Below are 21,354 nucleotides of genomic sequence, written 5' to 3'. Positions count from 1 at the left end.
ACCAGTCATGCTCAATCATATCACGTGCTCCTCTCGAAATTAGTTTGTGAAACTACACTTAGGTGTGAACATGTCATGGTCAGAATATAACAGAACATAATAGTAAGAAAATTTACTAACAATGCAATTTGGAAACATTGCAAATGATGAAAGAAGAATTCAGCGTCTCAATCAAGAGAAAGTTGGCACACGGGCATGTTTGATGCATGAGAAGTTAAAATGCACACCTATAAATACTTTACTTACTAAAAGGAAATAGGCTTATAAACTACTGTTTATTGCAATGATTAAATTACAAGAAGTTATATGATTAAATATTTATGTTAAAAAATATAATTTTAAAGTTTTTTTTAATTCATTTAATATTTCCAGGCAGGGTTTAGTGAACTTAAAGGAATTGAGAGTTCTGTGTTTTTGACAATATTTTATGTAAAAAGGCCTAAATACATGCAGTAGCTGCGGTGTTTAACCCAAGTGCGCACGTACATCTTCCTCTGCTTATAAATGCATAAATAAACATTTGCGGTCCGTTCATGAGATCGGCCAGATGAGCGAGTAACAATCGAGTCATCAAATGTGATTATCGTCCGATACCGATCTCCAGCCGATTGATCATAGCATCCCGAAACAACAACATCCATAATTTCTGGAATATTAAAGATTGAAGACTTGAATTAGTTTCTTAGTGTTTTTTTTCTCTCCATAAAACAAACAATGATATCAATAATTTCAGAAAATAAAGATTGAAGGCTTAAATTAGTTTCGTAGTGTTTTTATCCATAAAACAAACAATAATTTCAGAAAAATAAAGATTGAAGGCTTGAATTAGTTTCGTAGTGTTTTTATCATCCATAAAAAAACAAAAACATCCATAATTTCAGGAACATTCATTCAATACATACTAACATGGTTTGCGATGAAGAACAGCAAATGTCAAAATAGTGTTTTTTTGGAATGATGCTGCCAATGTCTTTAATGTATCGATAGAATACATAATGTGGTGACTTACAATAATCCCACTGGTGTTTAATGAGTGATCAGCTTCCACTACTGGAGGAGTTCAAGCATCCTGGACATCCGGGAGAAACTTTGAAAAAATGAAAGATGTCGGGGAACAAGACATATTGGTATCTAGAGCCAGTAATATATAACAGAATGAACGACAACGGACACAATAACAAACCGCTTGCTTTCCAGAACAACTTCAGAGGACGTGCTCTGTTTTGTGGTCTTAAAACTGATTGTAGTCAGAGTCGCTGTCTGAATCGGTGTCAGCGGTTGTTTGCTCTGTCTCCATATGAAGCTCTCTGACTGTGAGGAGGCGGGATAACATGCTGTCCAGAGCCTCGTCGCTCAGAGCACTGATGGAGAACCACGTAGGGCTGCTGGGAACACAGGAGCGCTCGGGGCTAAGGTAAAACTTGGTCGCGTGATGCCTAATGCCTGGCGAGCTGCAGGAATAAAAATTATACATAAATAAACAAATATAACAGTTTGATGACAACGTTAGGTAAGTTCAGTCAAAACAGAAATGAATAACTAATGACATTATTAAAATAGTTTTAAAATGATCTGACTAATTGCTGAAAATGTATTTACCCAAATTGATGTAATTAGACTCAATACTGCTTAACCATCATCTATCTATCCATCCATCCATCCATCCATCTAAATGCACAGACAACAGAGATGACATTTTTAATACTTTTTAAATGCCACGATTAAAGAGAAAACTGAAGTGATTGCGTTTGGGAACAGAGATGAGGTTCTCAAGGTGAATGGGTACGTTGGCTCTAAGGGTCGAAAAAAAAAAATAAGGTCAAGAATCTTGGTGTGACTCTGGAGTCAGATATGAGCAGTAACTAAATCAGCATACTATCATCTCAAAACATTGCAAGAATTAGATGCTTTGTTTAAAGGGAGGACTTAAAGAAACTTGTTCATGCTTTTATCAGCAGCAGAGTGGATTACTGTAACGGCCTCCTCACTGGCCTTCCCAAAAAGACAGCTGCAGCACATACAGAACTCTGCTGCCAGGATTCTGACCAGAACCAGACAATCAGAGCACATCACACATGTCCTCAGGTCTTTACACTGGCTCCCAGTTACATGCAGAATAGATTTTAGTATTATTGTCTATAAATTACTAAATGGCCTAGGACCTGAATACAATACAGATATTCTCACTGAATGCAAACCTAACAGATCCCTCAGATCATTAGGATCAAGTAAAGTAGAAATTCCAAGAGTTCTTTCAAAGCAGGGTGAATCGCCCTTCAGCTCCTGTGGCCCCTCGCTGCTGGAATCAGCTTCCAGAAATGATCAGATGTGCTCCAACATTAGGCACATTCAAATCAAGACTGAAAACACATCTGTTTAGCTGTGCCTTTACTGAATGAGCACTGTGCTACGTCCGACAGATCACATTATTGTCTTTCTTTTCTTTTTCATTCTATTAAAATCTGTTTTTAAACACATTTGTTTTTATCTGTTTTAATCACTTTTATTTTCTTAAACTAGTTTCTTTTATTTCTGTTTATGTAAAGCACTTTGAATTACCATTGTGCATGAAATGTGCTATTTAAATAAACTTGCTTTGGTGCCAAATGAGGCCTTTTAGTTCCAGTTAGTTTCAGATAAAAGTAAAAACTTAAACAGAAATACTGCACACAAAAAAAAACAGTAAAAGTCAAAACTAGCAGAGTCAAACAATTAATCACATCCAAAAAAAAGTCAGTATTAGATTAGTATATATTAGCCATATAGATTAGTATTTTAACTCAAATGGTTTGTAGTAATCGGTTTCCTCAAATGGTCTGAGTTGCCTTAACTTATTAGGTTTTACAGTAGTCAGTTTGTTTGAGTTCTTTTCGTTTATTGGGATTTACTGTGCTCAAATTGCTTTGTTTACTCAAATGGATTAAGCTCACAGTACTCATCAGTATTAAATTCTGAAGGATTACAGAATGATTACATTTATTTTCAGTATTTAAGGCAAGTATACTGTAAATTACTATAATTAAATGACCAATAAATTAATAACAATCCCTTACTTTAGTTTTGTCAAAGGAGAAGTCATTTAATGACACAAACAACAACCAATTAATTACAGTGATGACAACCAAGAATCATTTAAAAAAAAAAGCTTCCAACATACCATTTGGAGAGATAAAATTCGTAAAGCCTGACGGGACAATGGAGAGGATTATCTGAATTCTGCCCTATCTTCAGCACCCTTTGCCTTTCATCGTCCTTCTTTCTTTTCTTTACAGGGACGCCATCTATTATTAAGAAAAATGATTAGCTGTTACATAATTAACAACAGCTTATTAAAGTATGACTGATTACTGACCATCACTTGTGTCTTCTTTTGGTGGGTAGAAACGCAGAAAGGACACTTTACTATTGGCTGGCCCACGAGTGTAACGTTTGACGTGAGCGGAAGGAGACGGTGCTGCTCCACGGTCCTGTAGTTGAAGTACTTTGTGAAGAAATAGATTAAAGTGTTAAGCAGAACGCCGGGTGAAAAGGCCCCGAGCTGCTTACAGTTCCACAGATACTCCTCTTCCACACGAGAGTGAACATAACCTGGAAAAAATAAATAAACGCTGATGTTTGCAGAGTGACAGCCAAACAAGCAACTCATTTATGAGGCTCTGTTTCATAAACATGCATTTTTAGTGACCTCAGGACAGACTAGTGGACTATTTTAAGAAATTCCTTCATAAAGTCTACATGAAATCAAAATGTACAATGTTTATTATGCTAGTTTCTTTAGGTGAGGAATTAATCCGCTGAATTTTGTTTTGCATCTTCAATCAGTCAGACCATTTACTTTCAGGAGTGGTGGTGCTTTCCTGTTGACGTTAGTTTGATGGCTTCAGCTACAATATCTTTAAAGAGAACCAAGACATGTACTCCTTAATATTATAGTACTGGTGCCTCTTTGAGAAATATATAAAAAATCCTGACATTTACTTAATAAAAAAAAAAATCCACATTTATTCCAGTTTGTTTTGGACCATGGCACCTTTTTGATGACTTAATTTGACGTAAGATGACTTAATCAATTCCCATTAAAAGCCCAAAAGTAGTCATACAAATGCTCCCACAATGCCACATACGCTGCTTTTGGTTGTATTTTTCCCCTCAAAGGGATCTTGATCCGGACATTAAGTGAAATTTACATTGAGAAAATAAGTAGCCAATAAACACGCCAACGCTTCATAGCGATCTTAAAATGCCCATACATGTCTTGATGCCAGTTTTTCCCGTTAACCTGCTCCTCTTACCGTTAGTTTTGCTAGGAAAAATGTACAAAAGGAAAGCCCCGACCCCCTACCTAAAATTAATTTTAAAGCACATCAACATACTGAAATAAAGGTCTCAGCAACTTTCAGTTTATGCAGACTTGATTATTTCCTTGCTGTTTTTTTAAATTGACCCTTCCCTCACCAAAAAAATCCTCTTAGAATGTTCTTATAAATTTTAACTAAGACTGTTCTCAAGACAAAACCATAAGAAGAATTATAATTATTTTTATGCAAAGGTTAAAGCTTGTAAGTTTTATCACTCTTGGGGCTGTTTGATAGGCTATTTTGAAAGTGACAAGGTTTTGTTTTCATCCAAGATGTAATTATCAGGAACAAGGATATTTCGATACAAACGGACAGCCCACACTTCTTTTCTATGTATGAGTGGGAAAGGGTAAATATTTTTGCTTTGTGTATGTGACCTTGTAGGAACATTGTATATAATTTTGATTTAAATAGGTCTGCTTATGTTGTCTCTCTATTCAAAAAATGTTTTTTCTGAAGGAAAGTTTTAAAAATCATCTTAACTTAGTCTTATATGACATTTTCTTTTTCAAATATTAATATTTTTTAAATGACACTTTTAAACAATAAAAAAAAATTAGTGCTGGGCAAAGATTAAATCGCATCCAAAATAAGAGTGTATATTAAAAGTGTAAAAGCGTGTATGTAATATATTTATTATGTACAATGTGATCGAAACAGAACTATACAAAACTATTCTGTTACATAATTAAGCTGTAGAAGCTCTGTCACGAAAACAAATTCCTCGTATGTGTGAACATACCTGGCAATAAAGCTCTTTCTAAAGCTCTTTCTGAAATATAACAATGTATATATAAATTTGTATCATATTATATTATATCATATTATATATATTAGTGGTCCTCAACCACCCGGGCTGCGAACCGGCACGAAAGTCAAGGGGTACCGGGCCGCACCAGAAATCATTTATTATTTCCATTTTGAGTCTAAACAATCTTTTATTTAGAAAAAAAAATTATTTAAAAAAAATGACCGTATTCTCTTGCTTACATCTCGGTCACTCGAGTGCCCAAATTTAACCCACAAGCAGCAAAATGAGTAAAGAAACCAACCATCTTCGGAAATTTTCTTTGCGAAGGGCAAAAGGCCCAGTGAAGGACCCACGAACTGCTAAGGAATAGATCCACAACCCATTTGTCAACAAATCAGGTGAATCCAGCATGTCTGTACAAGAAGAAGATCAACTGATGGAGATCACTTTGCATATCCCTTTTCTAGAGTTCGCTCAAGTTCGCTATTTCCAATGGAGGTGAGTGGTGTGACACACTTATGCCTTCCAGACGCACCTAGTTGAATAACGCCGGGAGCGCACCGCGAGTCCACGTTACAAGGAACTGACCGATCAGCTTGAACTTGTATTGAATATACATATTTCGGTAACGTAATTATTTCAAACAAACACAGAAGACTGAAACACTGCAGTGCTTTGTAATTTTCTCCATAAAACTTGTATCAGAGTTACAGCAATGTTTTGTCAGCTTGTCATCCTCTGAGAAAATGGTTGAAGGTCACCTAGCTAGCAACCTACGAAACACCACCCCCCCCCAGGAAAAATCGTCCAGCGTTGACCGTCTGCAGTCAAAATGGTTGGGGACCACTGAGAGATATATATACACTTTATATCTAAACATAAATAAACATTTTGTCAAATGTATACATACATGTGTGTATTTGTATGTACACATAAATATACCTATTTTGCTGTCAAAATAAACTTAATTTGGATGCGATTAATCTCAGAATTAAAAATTCTCATGTCTAATTAGTGCAGTAGTCTACTCTTTTCTGCAATTAAATTCTCTTTGACAGTTAATGTTATTAAAAATGCTTTAATGCTGTATCCTGGTAGCCAATAATTTCTAGTGCTTTTCTTCTACTTTGAAAATTAATTGTTACAAGTTGTCATCATTCTTCAAAATATCTTCTTTTGTATTCAACAGAAAAAAAGCAACTCAGAAATGTTTGAAGCCATACGAGAGCAAGCAGTGACTAAAATTAAGTTTTTGTGAGAACCGTCCTTTCATTACCAGGTGTAAACAGGTCATGATCAAAAACTACTCACCACTAGGCAGAATAGTTGGTTTCCACCCCTTGAGTACGTTGCTCATTTCGCAGCAGAATTTAGTGTAGAAAACGTCTGAGAAAATGTTCTCCATCCTATTGTTCTCAAACAGGTACTGCAAGCATGAATGACGAGAACTAAATCAAATCAAACCACACAGCACGGACCGATTGTGTTTAGTTTGTGCCTTTTCTTCTGGGTTTACCTGCTGGATGCCCAAGCAGAGGTAATAGATGCTGTCAGGACTGTATTTCTCTCCATTGGGTCGGCGGACATCAGTAATGAACTTACAGAGACCGTAGCTTAATTCTGCCGTGCAACACTTCAACACGTCCTCCTTTAGTGTCATACTGCGCGCTGTAGGAGATAAAAATAGCGTTTTTAAGTAATCTGTGCCTGTCATTAAGAAAAAAAATAGTTTGCCCTTGCAATCTAAAATTAAAATCTGAAAATGCACTTCCTGTTTGTTTTCAGTTACATAATTAGATTAAGTGATTGAGGTATTGGGCGTGGCTAACACACTAAACACACCCCTCCAACAGTCAGTTTTGGCAACAAACAGAAATGGCGAGGAGATGTCTGTTAGGTTGTAATAACTCTCCCCAAACCCTCTTTCTGAATGAAATACCTACTTTACTACATCCAATCAGCTTGCAGCAGAAAAACAAGCCATGCCACTGTTGTCATTTCATATTCGATTTCAATAAGAACTGTGTCACAGTACGGAAAAAAAAAGGCGCCGTTTTCGCTTCATGTGGACTTTATTATTATTATTATTTTTTTATTTATTTATTTTTTATTTTTTTAAACCAATAAAGTCCACATGAACAAACTAATAAAAATCACAACTTTTCCAGCTAATTAATTATAACGAAACAGTCTGGGGGAAAAGCAAACAAACAAAAAACTGAATTACAAGTTTTCTGAAATGTTTCAACATGCAAATGATACATTACTTAATTTGCATACAGACAACTAAACCTCAACAATCTAAACTGCTGAATTTATTCTGTGTACAAGTAATTGTCATAAATAGTGATAAAGAGGATTTACTTTTTTTTACACTGATATTGTTTTCAACTTGTTCCTCGAAGTAAAAAGGACGACTTCTGTCACATGTTATTTGTTTTCATTCTACTTGCATATTATTTTGGTATGATAGGGTGAAAAATATTTACTTCAAGCTCTTTTACTTGAAGTGGTTATAAGAAAAAATAAATTTATTTGGAGTTTTTCTTATGTTCAGTTTTTAAAATGTATTTATCTATCTTGTATAAATAATAATAATAAATTTGGACATATCTTTTATCTCTCCATAAGACAAATATTTCTTCGAAGTGAGAGAAAAAAAAAAGTGAAGCTTTTTGAAGAAGATAATTTTGGCAAAAAAAAAACCTAAACTCTAATATAACACACACACACACACACACACACACACACATATATATATAAATAAAAGTAAATAAATAAAAACTCAGGCTGACATCGTGTAGTCTGAACTTGTTATTAAATGGTACAATGTTCCACAAGTATACTGACTAAACCAACTTTCTTTCACTGGTTCATTTACATTTGTCAAGATGCTCCAGAATCAAATATAGTACATTACAGATATTATTTGAGAAATGAAATGCTGGATAAAAAGCAAAACAAGACTTACAGCCAAATTTGGGAGCATCCATGTTGGGTTGGGCGTTTCTCCAGCGCACCCAGTCCCTCCAGGCCTTGACGCCGTACTCGTGTTGAAGTTTGGAGAGGATGTTTGAAGGAACGGATGCACACTTACGACCCTACATGCAAACAACAGACTTTTCAGCATTTTATGATGACGTGAATAATGTCAGGATCAAATCAGATTGCCTTTAAAAGTGTGAGTGTTTAGATGGCGGTTAGAAATAATGCTGCTTTAGTTATTTTACCGTTTCTTCTGAGATAAGCCATCAGGTACTTTCTTGCAAGATCTCCGTTTTCCAGAATCATTTTCCATTTGCTCTCGGAGAAGCGCAATGGTCTCTGAAATGTGAAAGAAACCAAATATACATCAAGTTAAATGGAGGATCATAAACAGCTTTGATTGCGTTTGTTAGGGATGCACCGATACCAGTATCGGATCAATACTTGGTTAAATACTTGTACTTGTATCGTACATGAAATGCCGATACCACAATACACTTCATTTACACTAATTTCGTTTGGTATTATTTGTATCTTTATTTTAATGTATGTTTAGTTGGTCAGTTATCTACAAAATAAACAAGTTCAATAGAGGTGAAGTGTTCAAACCAGTCCACTATATGCTTCAGAGCCAAAACTCAAACTGGTTTGTGAAATCAAATAATAGTATAAATATAAAGTGAATTATTGTTTCAGAGAAGTCTTTATTAAACTGTTTTCACTGTTAATGACAAAAAAAATGTATTTCGCCTGTCAGTTTCAATCCCCTATTCGCAGCACTGAAAATATTCCCAGATTACCTTGGAAGGACAAACTCGTTCAAAGAGTGAGAAAACTCAGAAACATTGCGAGATGATGGTTGCGCGATTTTTAAAATGAGAGTATGTGTATTTGTGGCAGCATGTCAAGATAAAAATCACTTAAAACATCTTAATATTTTAGAGAAAGTAGTCAAAGTTTACATAACCAACTTTTGATCTTATCCTCCCCGCGACCCACCCATATTTAAACATCATGTAGCCTACTTTTTGATTACCTGACCCGTGGATTAACAGCAGAACTCGTGAATATAACGAAGAACCACGCATAAAATTATGCGTCTGTAATGGAGGCCAGCTATTGAAGTGCTGCGCAGGTAAACCTCACTTCTCTCACTTCTAAAGTTGCTCTAATGACAGACGCCATAATCTTTAGCCTCCTTGATAAAGCAACCGACTCCTATGTGAAAGGTTGCCGGTTTGATCCCAGCTCTGAGCAGGTTGGGTGGTGCAGGACCGGCGGGGTTACATTGGTGCCGTGACCCAGATGGGAGTGAGTGTAACGGAGGCCAGCTAGTGAAGTGCTGTGCAGGTAAACCTCACTCCTCTGACTTCTAAAAGGTGCTCTAGCGACAGACGCTAGAGGCCATGGCCTTTAGCCTGCTTATTAGAGCAACCGACTCCCAGTCGGAAGGTCGCCAATTTGATCGGTTACATGTCCCCAATATGCAATGTCAAGAGAGGGACTCCATAAGGTAACATAAACTGCACACACTTGATTATGTAATGTGTGAAGTTGTGGACATGTCAGTGTAAGAATAACTTGTCCGTTTAAACGTCCATGCTTAATCGGTCTATCAATTTACAGGGTTATCAACAATGTGTGTATATATTTGGCTTGGAATAGCCTTCTGTTAGTGATTTGGGTGTTCATTCTTGCTACAAGCAAAACATAATACCTCCTTAAAAATTAATTGCACTTTCATTGCAACCAAATCTAAGAAGTATTGGAATCAGTACTCTGTATCAGTGAGTACACAAATGAAAATACTAGTACTCATATGGGTTCGTAAATAGTATCGGTTCATCCCTAGTGTTTGTTAACTCTTATTAACTCTTCAACAGAAATTTTACCAATTGGGAAATCTGCCTCCAAGTCCATCAGTGGCTCCCCTGCTTTGGTGGAGACAAGTGTCATTGTGGCAGATCTGGATGATGGCGCAGGAGCAGGAGCTAAAGTAGGAGTAGGAGTAGAAGCAGGAGCAGGAGGTGGTGGTGGTGGCTCAGGCTCTGGGGTTTGATCCAAAATTTGAGCAGGAGACACAGGATCCTCCTCCCAGCTCAGATTACTGGAAAGATCTTGCAAATCGAGATCCTCCATAATGTTATCAGTCTGATCTAAGAAGCAAAATAGGACTTTTTAGAGATATAGCTGATTGAGCCCACACACTAAAACCATCAATGCTTTCTTCATTTACCACAGGAGCTGATGTGTTTCTCCTTCTCTGCATCCTCCGCCACCATCTCCGCCATCATGATGAGGTCGGCCTCCAGAGGATCATCAGGGATCTTCTCTTTGATTTCCTGAATGGTCTGTACAATGTGTTCGGCGCTGTCCAGAGTCGTGGGGAAGAACAAGGGTACTGGTACCTGTGGAGAGAATTAAAGGGACATTTACATCATCATGGACTGAAAAATGACATTCAGTGTTTAAATCTTAAACGAAGACTGTAGCCTTAATTCACTTTAACATGCATTACCATTATGTTGTTTTTTTTTGTACACAATTTAATGTCACAGGTGTCCAAAAAAATGTGTCAACTACTGATACCCCACAGGTAATTTATTTTATACAACAGTTCTGTCTGGTTCTCGAATTTAATTGGCTGATAGCCATGCAATATTCCCATAATAATAGCACTCGTACAGCCTTCTTACGATTGTGTATTACTCAGCCAACCTAGAGTGACAGGAGATCAATAAAGCCACTACAGTTTAACAAATATTGCAGCTGTTGGACAACATAATGCACTTTGAGTTTTTTTCAGGTGAGAATGTAGTTGTTAGATTGCAACTATGCAGTTTATTTATAAAGACAGTGCCTATTTTAATTATTTAAAATTTCTGAGATACAGCGCATCGGCATCCATCAGCCTGTCATACTGAGCAGAGCGAAGACGGTTGACATTCTGCCACAAGATGGTGACAGAGATCACAGAGATCAGTTGTACATTTCAAACTACAGCTGATCAAATTATTATAAAACAGGTAAGTGACATTCTAAGTAGATCTCTCTTTTTTGTATGTTGTAGTGCTGCATTTATACTGTAGTAATTGTTGCGTTTCTGGAAGTGTTTGCTTTGCTTTTCTCTGGATTAATTTTTGTGATATCCCGATTGCAACACAGAAATACTGGGAAATCTCTGTAGACTGATGGCATTTCATGCCGTTCAAGCCTTATAATCTTAAAATGTGAGCAAAATCACCTGTTTTGTCATCACTTTAGACCAGGTATGTCAAACTCAATTCCTGGAGGGCCGCAGCCCTGCACAGTTTAGTTCCAACCCTAATTAAACACAGCTGATCAAACTAATTAAGTCTTTCAGTCTTGTTTGAAACCTATACAGGTAAGTGTGTTGAAGCAGGGCTGGAACTAAACTGTGCAGGGCTGCAGCCCTTCAGAAATGTCTGCTTTAGACATTACGCTAGATAATCATTCAAATACTAGCTCAAGTGACGTTTGTGAAGTAGCAACAGATTCTGCTGTCCTGACGTTAGCTGCAGATGTGAAGCAATGGTGGAAAAAAGTAGTTCCTCATACAAAAGGATTTTTAGACTCTGTGTTTGATTTTCTTTTTTATATAGACGATTATGCCATTGAACTGTTGCATAAACGCAATAATCACACTCATACCAGTGCGATATGCACACCTCCCACCAGTGCCAATATACAGCCATATTGCACTGCTACTTGTGTAATATTGCTCAAATAGCATGCTGCAAATGCCCGTTTGAGAGCAAGCATGCAAATGAGCTTCATCTCTTTTTGAAAAGGGGCGGAGACTTTACAGCTGTGCCTCAGTTACTCTGGCATTAACATACAAAACAACTACATGCATGTAAAATCTTGTCATTATTCTTATAAACTCGTATCAAAAGTTACTTCCTTTGTGGAAAAAAATATTTTAATGAGCTAAAAATCTTCTCACTCTGCATCAACATTGGATCAATGAACTTATTTCCTACTGCAGCCCTGAATAACCTCTGTTCAGTGTCAGAGGATCACCAAGGACTTCTGGAAAAAATCTGAGGAGCTTTTCTAGTGTATCTACCTTTCACTTCTTAGTTGCATGCATTTTTATTATTATTAATTTATTTTTAAATCTCTTTGATAGAGATTTTTTCCTATTTGCTTTTGGTAAACAATAAAAACAAAATATTTGTTAATGTTGTGCAATATGCTTTGTTTTACATATATTTGAAAATAAAACTGGGGAAAAAAATAAATGACTTCCTTTGTAACATTACACACTAGAGTCTGGATAACACAGAACACTATTATTTTTTAGCAGCGAGAGGTTTTGTGTGCTGCTTGGGAGCTCTGAATGCCTTAAGTTGAACAAAAAAAATACATAAATGAAAATAACTACAAGAATCATTTGTGTTGAGCGCCTACACACCCATATAATAATTTTTTTTTTAAATACGGCACACTGCTCTTTTCTAAAGTCAACCAAAAAGGCAGTGTTGTGTGCCTCACAATTTCAGATCTGAAATCTGTGTGATTCCACCTAAAACAAGGTAAAAGTGTAGAAAGTAGGAAAGGATCACTTAAAAATATTTGACATGCTCACTATAAACAAAACTATTTGAACTTGTAAAAGTGATGATGAGAAAGGTGTAGATGTACCGGAAGGGGCATCCCAACAGACTTTGGAACATATTGAGAGTAGAGATTCATGGGAACCGGCACATAGACTGGCACCGGAACAGGCAGCACTATCACTTTCGGTGTCTCATCTGCAAGACACAAGAGTTCAGATACATAGCATCAGATTTGAAAATATATTCTTTATTAATAAAGAATGCAGAAAAACAGGGTAAATTTGCATGAAGTAGCCAGTACCTATCTGTATCCCAGCATCAGCGGTGTGGGGTTTACAGGTTGTGGATTTGTTTTTGCTTGGGGATTTGTTCTTTAGGATCTGGGATCTCAGATCACGTTTCTGATAGCAGAAAAAGGAGCAAATGTTAAATTCACATCTAATCGGACTGATCCTAACAAGCACTTTGAGAATCTGATTTTGTTTTCAACTAATATTGTGTTACTCCGAGACAGTTTTTTTGCTGATAAACTCACATGTTTTACGGTCACATCTGCTTGAACAGAGCCTGAGGAAACAAATAGTTGTAAGTAAATGATTTGAGCAACAAAACAAAGCAACACATCTTAAGTTTACAGTACACTGAATCTAAAATTCACACGTTAAAAAATTTATTCGACCTTGCGTTGTGATAATCACACTGACACACTGCCTCTAATACTTTTATCTATCATCAGGTTTGTTTTTTCCCCCCAATTTTTTGCATCCAAAAAGCCATTTTGAGGGGTGTTTTGATAATTCAGGGCCGCCATACAAGTGAAAGGTAAAATCCAAAATGTCACCACAGAAATTAATCCACTTGATCTCGCAACACAAAACCTTTGCTAAGCAAAGACCGATTGTGTCAGGCAATTGCAGAACAGCTTGGAAACCAGGATGTTAGATACCAATTTCAAATTAAATAGTTTGCGAAAGATTATAAACAGGGTTCCCACTCTTTTAAACAGCAAATTCAAGGACTTTTAAAGCACCAATTATTTCAAGTCAAGTACCTTTGTAATTCACACCGCCAGCATATGTAGCACCATGAAAGTCTTCACAATTCCCTTACACTTAATATTTTCATTAAAACGTCAGAGTGATGATGTTTCGAATGTGTCATTTTCCAAAAAAATGTCAAAGTACTTCAATAAAATTTGTTGAATTCAACACTGGTGATAAATATTTATGAAATGTGCATTATCTGTCATAGTTCATGTACAAGATTTTAAGCAAGATTTGTAAATTAAGAATTTCTCATTGCTTTTTATTCAGTTTTCGACAGCAGCACATTGCAATTGTTAAAAACAAAAACCAATAAGCAAATTTAAAGGACACTAATTTGACCACTTTTCAAGAATTAAGAAAAGTCTTTTGTGTCTCCAGAACGTGTCTGTAAAGTTTCAGCTCAAAACACCCATCAGATTATTTATTCGACCTTTCAGAAGTTTGTAATTTTCTGTGTTGAACACAATGTAGCTGTTTTTGTTGCCTGTGCCTTTAATCCTATTCTCCTACCGCTCACCGTTCCCACGTGCCTGTCAGAGTGTGCCTCAATCTCCGGCTGTGTCAGAGAAACAGCACAGTGACAGACATGAAGGAAGCAGCTCTCACTTAACATTTGTGGGAAATACTACAGTAAGAACTTTCCCAATGATTATTTGATTTATTGTGGAGTTTATTCAAGCCTTTCTGCAATGATGAGTCACACACAATGTCGTTCCACGCATACAAACACACACACAAACACGTGTGTACATTACTGGATTACATGTGACAGGATATACATTAATATCCACCGATGTATGGACGTTATGTTAAAAATGTACAAAATAAACCTGATTTAACGTCCACAAACCGGGATTGAAGCGTCTTCTTTTAGAATTGTACAGACACTTTGCGGCTGTGGTGATGAATTACATCGATTTTGCTGTATTTATTGCAAACATGCACCGTTTTAAAAACGTTTTAAAACTTGTAAAACTCATTCTTGTTCACATTTTATGTTGATTGATGATCACAGTGAGCTGAACAGATCTTTTAATCCCAGTTGCTTTGCGCAAGTCCTGTCTTGTTGATATGATTATACAAGTTACAACAGAAACATGTTAGTACATGGCTATCAATCAATTCAGTGGGCAGGGAAACCACACTCCTATTTCATGGTGCGGTGGGCCTCAAAAGGGGAGGAATTTGGATCCTATTTTAAAGACAGAAAAAAATAAATAAATAAAAAAGAGACTTTTATGTCATTGTTTCACCCCAATACGACTGTGGACACATTATACCTACACACAAACTCTGTACAAATAGCTTACAAAAGATGAGTTTCACCAAAGGTGCCCATTAATATCAGATTTAATATTCAAGCACCTGTTTGTTTTTAAGTACTTTTAAGGCCTTAAATTCACATGTCTGAAGTTCAAGTATTTTCAAGAAGAGTGGGAACCCTGTGTAAAGTAAGGTTGGTGAGGTAAACATTAATACAAATTGAATTCGGTGTGCAATTTTGTGCGCATGACCAATTTTTCGGATTTGAATATAAAACAAACAAACAAAAAAAAAAACACATATGAAAATTTCAGACTTCAGTGTACAAAACCTTCTTGTTTACTAGTTCTTTAATCATATGTTATGTAAAAGTGTTTCATTTCAATACTAATATTTCTTATCACCTTTCGTGTTTGTGTTTCCTGAAACGCCTGGCTGTTTGCTGGATGCTCCTGAAAGTGAAACGACACTGGCAATGACCGGCGTGGCCTCTTTAGTGTTTTGCTGGACTGCAGATGACATTGGCTTTGCACCTGTAAAGAGAACATGGGACTCTTTGACTTTTAGCCAGTCAACGTATATACAGTTGAAGCCCTCCTGAATTATTAGTTATTGTATAACAGTGATTTGTTCTGTAGACATACGAAAGAAAAATATTGCTTAAGGGGGCTAATAATATTGACCTTAAAACAATTTAAAAACAAATTTTAAAAAAGTGCTTTCATTCTAGCCGAAATAACAAATAAGACTTTCTCCAGAAGAAAAAAAACATTATAGGAAATACTGCGAAAAACTTCCTGTTAAACATCTTTTGGGAAATATTGAAAAAAGAAATTCACAGGAGGGCAAATAATTTTGACTTTATGTAATGAACAAAAGTAGATTAGATAAAAGCAGAGCGATCAAGCCAATGATCTGCATGTGGACATACACTGTGTGGTCAGAGATTTGCTTGTTGCCTTGATGACGGCTCCAGTGATGCCCTGCAGACTGCAGAAAAACATCAGGCACCGCAGGCTGCAGAAGTGCTTCATCTCTCCCAGCCATTTCACAGACTCGTTCATCTTCTTGATCTGCCTGCACATTGAGCACTTTATTTCCTGTCAAAATTGTGCAACAGGAACATTTACTGTTAATTTCAGAAGCCACATCTGTTGCATAAAGTGTAAGGTTGCAGCACAATGATGCTTACAAAAAGAGAGCAGAAATAGCTCACATTTCTTCAAATAAATAGGCAGTGATACAACTAAACTACCAATAAATGTGTAGTTAATTGAATAACTAAAATATATATTAATATTGCTAAAAAAAAACAAAACAAATAATGACAACTAAATTGCCTAAATAAGCCAAAACAAAAACAACTAGATTCATATTATTGGAATTAACTGAAATTAACTACAACCCCCAAATCAGAAAAAGATGGCACAGTATGAAAAACAGCAGTGATTTACAAATTTACTTTGACTTGTATTTCATTGGAGACAATACGAACACAAAATATTTCATGGTTTGTCTTGTTGAATTCATTTGCGTTGTAAATGTACATCCTTTCCTGTCATTCAGACCGATAAATCATTCCAAAAAGGTTGGGACAGGAGCAATTTAGGGCTAGCTGAACTACGGTGATCTCCAACCCCTCAGGCTGCACTGCATCAAGAATCCTTATATATCTATCATCACCACATGGGCTCAGGAATACTTAAGCAAACCTTTGTCAAGTATCAATATACATAGTTATATCTACAAATAACAGTTCAAACTGTACTGTGCCAAAAGGAAGCCATATGTTAACAGTGTCCAGAAGCACCGTCAGCTTCTCTGGGTTCGGATGCATCTGGGATGGATCTTTTATTAATTCTGTTTTCCATACTGTCCCACCACATTATGATTTGGAGTTGTAAGTTTAGTTGTTGGGTTTAGTCAATCATGTAAATATCAACTACCTAATTTAATATTTTGTTATGCAGTGAGAGTACTTTTAAGTTTTTTGTTATACAACTTTTTAATATATTCAATATTTTGTATGTTGGCTGGTTTTGTACTTGTTGGTTTAGCTGGTTTAATACATTTAAAACATTACCTGACGGATCAGTAAATTATGTTGTGACAAGCAATCGCTCCCACAGAACTCCTCCTGCTTGCCATTAAAGACTTCTGTCACTACAGTCTTAGAAGTGCTGTTACAGTGGAAACAGTTGCTACAGTGTTTCGTCCCCCAACGCTTCACCAGGTTTTGCTCGAAGAGTGACCTGCATTCTAGACAGAAAGGAAAAGCACATCTTCAAACTTGTGGTAACAAATCTTGCATGACAGATTACCAAATGATAAAATAAGACGATGATAATTATATGCATGCTCACTCTCATCGCAGAAGGAACGGTCAACTCTGTTTATCCTTCTCACGACTTTGACTCTTTTATTGAGGTTGCAGTTTTCACAGCGAGCCACCACACGGTTGACCTTTCTGAACTCATCGATGCAATCGTTACCGCAGAATGCATACATTTTCCTCTGGAAATAAAATTAAAAAAAAATTATGCAAACCTGCAATCAAACTAGAGCTTCACAATATATGACAAAAATGATTGTTAGCATGACAATAGTATATTCAATATACGCATCACAGACAAGTGATGAATTACATTTATTTTATGCATTGGATGTTTATCTTAAACCGATGAGGCCATACTACAAATTGAAATAACAATATAAATGACATGCATCAATTCAAATACCCCCTCCACACTTAACGACAGTGTTTTAAAAAACTTTTTAGTCTGAATTACAATGAATTAAATCTGTAAAATATCTTTAACCTGTTTTTTTAACATCATTAAATAAATTCTTTTAAAACATAGCTAACAAAACAGCCTTTTCTATGAAAATATTGTTATCACAATTCAACGTTTGCACATTTTTCCAGTATCATGCAGCCCTAACTCAAACAAGTACAATAAAAAAAAAAATAATAATAAATAAATATATATATATATATATATATATATATATATATATATATATATATATATATATATATAATAATAATAATAATAATAAAAATTTGATAAAATAATGATCAGCATAATAAAGTGAACCAGGAGTACCTTATACTCCATCAGTTCTGGCTTGTGGAAGAAGGCATTCAGACATTGACAGCAGGGGATTTTAGTGACGCTTTGGCCTTGACCACTAGGGGTGCTAGTCTTGGCTGATGAGCTGGAGTCTGATGAAGCAGGTTTGGTGGGAGCAGCTTTTGCTGTAGTTGTGTTGCTGCTTGTAGAGGTCACGGTGTTCACCTGTGTGTTAGCTTTGTTATTATTCAAGGACTCCTGAAGCAAGCAAAACAAAGATCAACATATTAATACCATCACTTATGTAGAAAAGATTGGTGCCAGATTTTACTGAACTGTACCTGATATGCTACTACGCAGGAAACGTGCAGAAGTTTTGAACGGATCCTTCAGACATGGCTATGTGGTACTGAGGCACTAATTTCATCTTGCAGTTGTTGCATTCCACTGGAGCAGCTAGATTGCACGCAAACAAACAAACAAACAAAAAAAATCTTAGAATGAAAGAGTGGTGGCCAAAATGAAAACACTTAGGATATTTAAGAGGTTTCATTGTTTTAATTAAATTGGCCATTACAATACCCACAATGAGGATGATGATTTTTAAAATTTAATGCCATGTCAGCAACAAAGGCTATTTTCATGGCTAGAACATTTCATTAAAGGTGCCATATACTGCATTGGTTTAATAAGTTAAATTGTTCTCTAATATCTATATAGTAGGTTTACGGCTACAGTAGGTTAAAAAATAAAATGTCCAGAAATGGTTTAATAAGCTAATTTATTACTCTATAAAACACCCATAGAATCAGAAGGTCCATTATTGACCATATATGGTTCGTGTCATGAATATTAATGAGCTCCGCTCTGATGTGCCGCTCTTATACACACACAGAGCATGATGTGCCGCTCTTACACACACACAGAGCATGATGTACACTGAACACAGACAAAAATAAACCCAATCAGAGTAACATTTGAACATGCCTTGTGCTGTCGTTGCTCAGGAACCCACATTAAACAATTTGAGGTTTGCATTTTCAAAATAAACGTTCATAGTAAGTGCATTATAAATGCTTAAAATAACTGTGGGAGAAAAATCATCACGGTTGTCTTACTAGAAAATGTTTGGCTTATCAAACGCAGCCTGAGGCATGCATATTAATGATCTCAGAGCTGCATGAGCCGTAGTCTCTTGTGGCTGGTTGTCAGGTCCGGATGAATGACCCAAAGTAGGCATACACACAACTACGGAGAGCATGGTGTAGGAGTCTCGTCACAGTTTGTTTGTCCACCGGGCTTTTATACTTGTAGAATTTACATGAGAACGAGAAAGCAGTGGTGTCTCAGGCTCACAGTATGCCCATTTCCAAATATCGATCTCTTACTATTCTACTATGCCTTGGTATACCCAGATATTTATTACAGGGCACCTTTAACAAATATAAAAAGGTATGACTTTTTGCGGTAATAAATGATAAATTTTACAATTTTTCCTGCTGACACTTTGCTAAAAAAAAAAAAAAAAAAAAAAAAAAAAAAAAAAAAAAAAGAGGAGAGTTCACTTCATAAAAAGCCTTCTGCAGCCATTAAAAGCAGGAGAGTACAGTAGAATGCGTTTTACTGTAAGAGGAATTTTTACAATACCCACAAATTGAATGAAATGGTCACAATAATGCTCAATAAACTGCTGAATAGAGACATCATAAGGAGATTTAAGTTATATTCCTAAAGAAAAACAGGTCCTAATTCACTGTCAATGTCACACAATCACAGAATTCAAAAGAAAGCCTTTGCTAAAGGAATAATTATATGTTGAAGCTCTTAGGAAATACACAGACACATTAGAATAATGGTCTGTGAGTTAATATATTTACTAAAATTAAGTATGAATAATCGTGTAAAGCATTGATTAAACAGTTCAGCATTGACTAATGCATTATTAAAATTTAAAGTCATGCGAGTAAACATGATCCAACGTTATTAATAACTAACTAAAACTAACAATGAATAAATACGGTAATAAATGCATTACTAATAGCTTGTTAATGTTAGTAAATATATTAACTAATATTAACTAATGGACCATTATTTTAAAGTGTTACCCACTATTCTTTAGTGAGTATGTGGCCATAGTACCTGACAAACCGACAGTCTGATCTTTACTCGCAGTGACACAGGAGACAGAGCAGAAAAGCTCCCGGATTCCCTCTGCGTTTGGACTGTCCAGCGCATCTTCTGCAGGCCTCAGGGCATGACACGTCTTACAGGTGACAAGTTTCAGGCTCCTCTGTAAATAAAGATCAGTTCATCAAATGTATGCATGCTTTAATAGTAGTATTTCAACCAAATGGCTTCCCTTGCAGTTAACCTTTTTGTAAGCTGTAAGGCATGTTTGGCTGCAGAACTTCATAACTCTGTCCTCCATCCGCAGAGATGGACACTGAGCGTCTGTGCCGTAGCAGAATCCTCCACAGTTCACACAGCTGTTCATGTTCAGCTTATTGGAAGAGCGGAACTGGTTGAAGCAGCCGTCGCTGCACAGCTTTTGAATGGAGCCCCTGAAGTTCACCTCATGAACGTGTCTCTACATGAGAAATAATGCAAATAAAAGATCTTTAAAAGGGGACTTGTGCAAAAATTACTTTTATAAGGGGTTTAAACAGTTGTGTGGCAACAGTTTGTAAATATAAACCAGCTTCAAAATGGTAAAAACTTATTTTATAAATCACACTTCATAAAAACAGTCTGAAGTAACAGGTTGTTGCTAGATCAGATATGCTTGCTGCCGGACGCTAACAAGAATTATTTTTATAATTTATTAAACAACCCATTAATTGGTTTTATTAACATCTACCCCTTGTGCGCATCAGAAGGAGAAAGCCCCGCCCATTAGTGACCAAGTCTCTCATTAGCATAGAATGTTAGTCTTGTTTTTGAATCTGCTGTATTCTGACACATAGGAATTTGTAGCTCCGCCCTCTTTGAAAAAGAACACAATCTGATTTGAATTTAAAGTGACAGTCACCAAAAAGGCACAATTAGGATGAAAACCTAAAAGGGGCAGTTTTAAAGAAAAATAAAACATTATTTGTATGGTATTTTGTGCTGAAATTTCACATCCATACTCTAGAGACATCAGATACTTACTTTAGATCTTGTAAAAGGGGGCATAATAGGTCCCCTTTAAAAGGTAGAGTAAAAAGTCCTTTAAATGCAGATTTTTCCCCGTAGTTTGACATCATCTCAACTTACATCGACATATCAGACAGGGTGAAACAATATAGCTCCTCC

At 36.1% G+C, this 21,354-nt stretch overlaps 1 protein-coding gene across 1 annotated transcript in view; it reads right to left on the bottom strand.

Moving 5' to 3' along the window:
* Nucleotides 1–825: 825 nt before the first annotated feature.
* The window catches only part of LOC130246321 (zinc finger MYM-type protein 4-like), a 46,379-nt gene continuing 25,850 nt past the window's right edge, over nt 826–21,354 (bottom strand). The window contains 22 exon segments of the mRNA XM_056479199.1: nt 826–1,451; nt 3,158–3,281; nt 3,353–3,442; nt 3,445–3,588; nt 6,421–6,535; nt 6,626–6,777; nt 8,081–8,211; nt 8,340–8,433; nt 9,987–10,250; nt 10,331–10,502; nt 12,763–12,872; nt 12,979–13,078; nt 13,213–13,244; nt 15,391–15,519; nt 15,918–16,086; nt 17,070–17,245; nt 17,350–17,500; nt 18,094–18,318; nt 18,402–18,421; nt 18,424–18,516; nt 20,200–20,350; nt 20,432–20,647. Coding sequence (XP_056335174.1) covers nt 1,232–1,451; nt 3,158–3,281; nt 3,353–3,442; nt 3,445–3,588; nt 6,421–6,535; nt 6,626–6,777; nt 8,081–8,211; nt 8,340–8,433; nt 9,987–10,250; nt 10,331–10,502; nt 12,763–12,872; nt 12,979–13,078; nt 13,213–13,244; nt 15,391–15,519; nt 15,918–16,086; nt 17,070–17,245; nt 17,350–17,500; nt 18,094–18,318; nt 18,402–18,421; nt 18,424–18,516; nt 20,200–20,350; nt 20,432–20,647 — 3,078 coding nt within the window. The 3' untranslated portion in view covers nt 826–1,231.

Source organism: Danio aesculapii, chromosome 19 (assembly GCF_903798145.1).
Source record: "Danio aesculapii chromosome 19, fDanAes4.1, whole genome shotgun sequence".
Lineage (NCBI taxonomy): Eukaryota > Metazoa > Chordata > Actinopteri > Cypriniformes > Danionidae > Danio > Danio aesculapii.
Note: the sequence above shows the minus strand (reverse complement) of the source record. Positions and strands in the feature narration are given on the sequence as shown.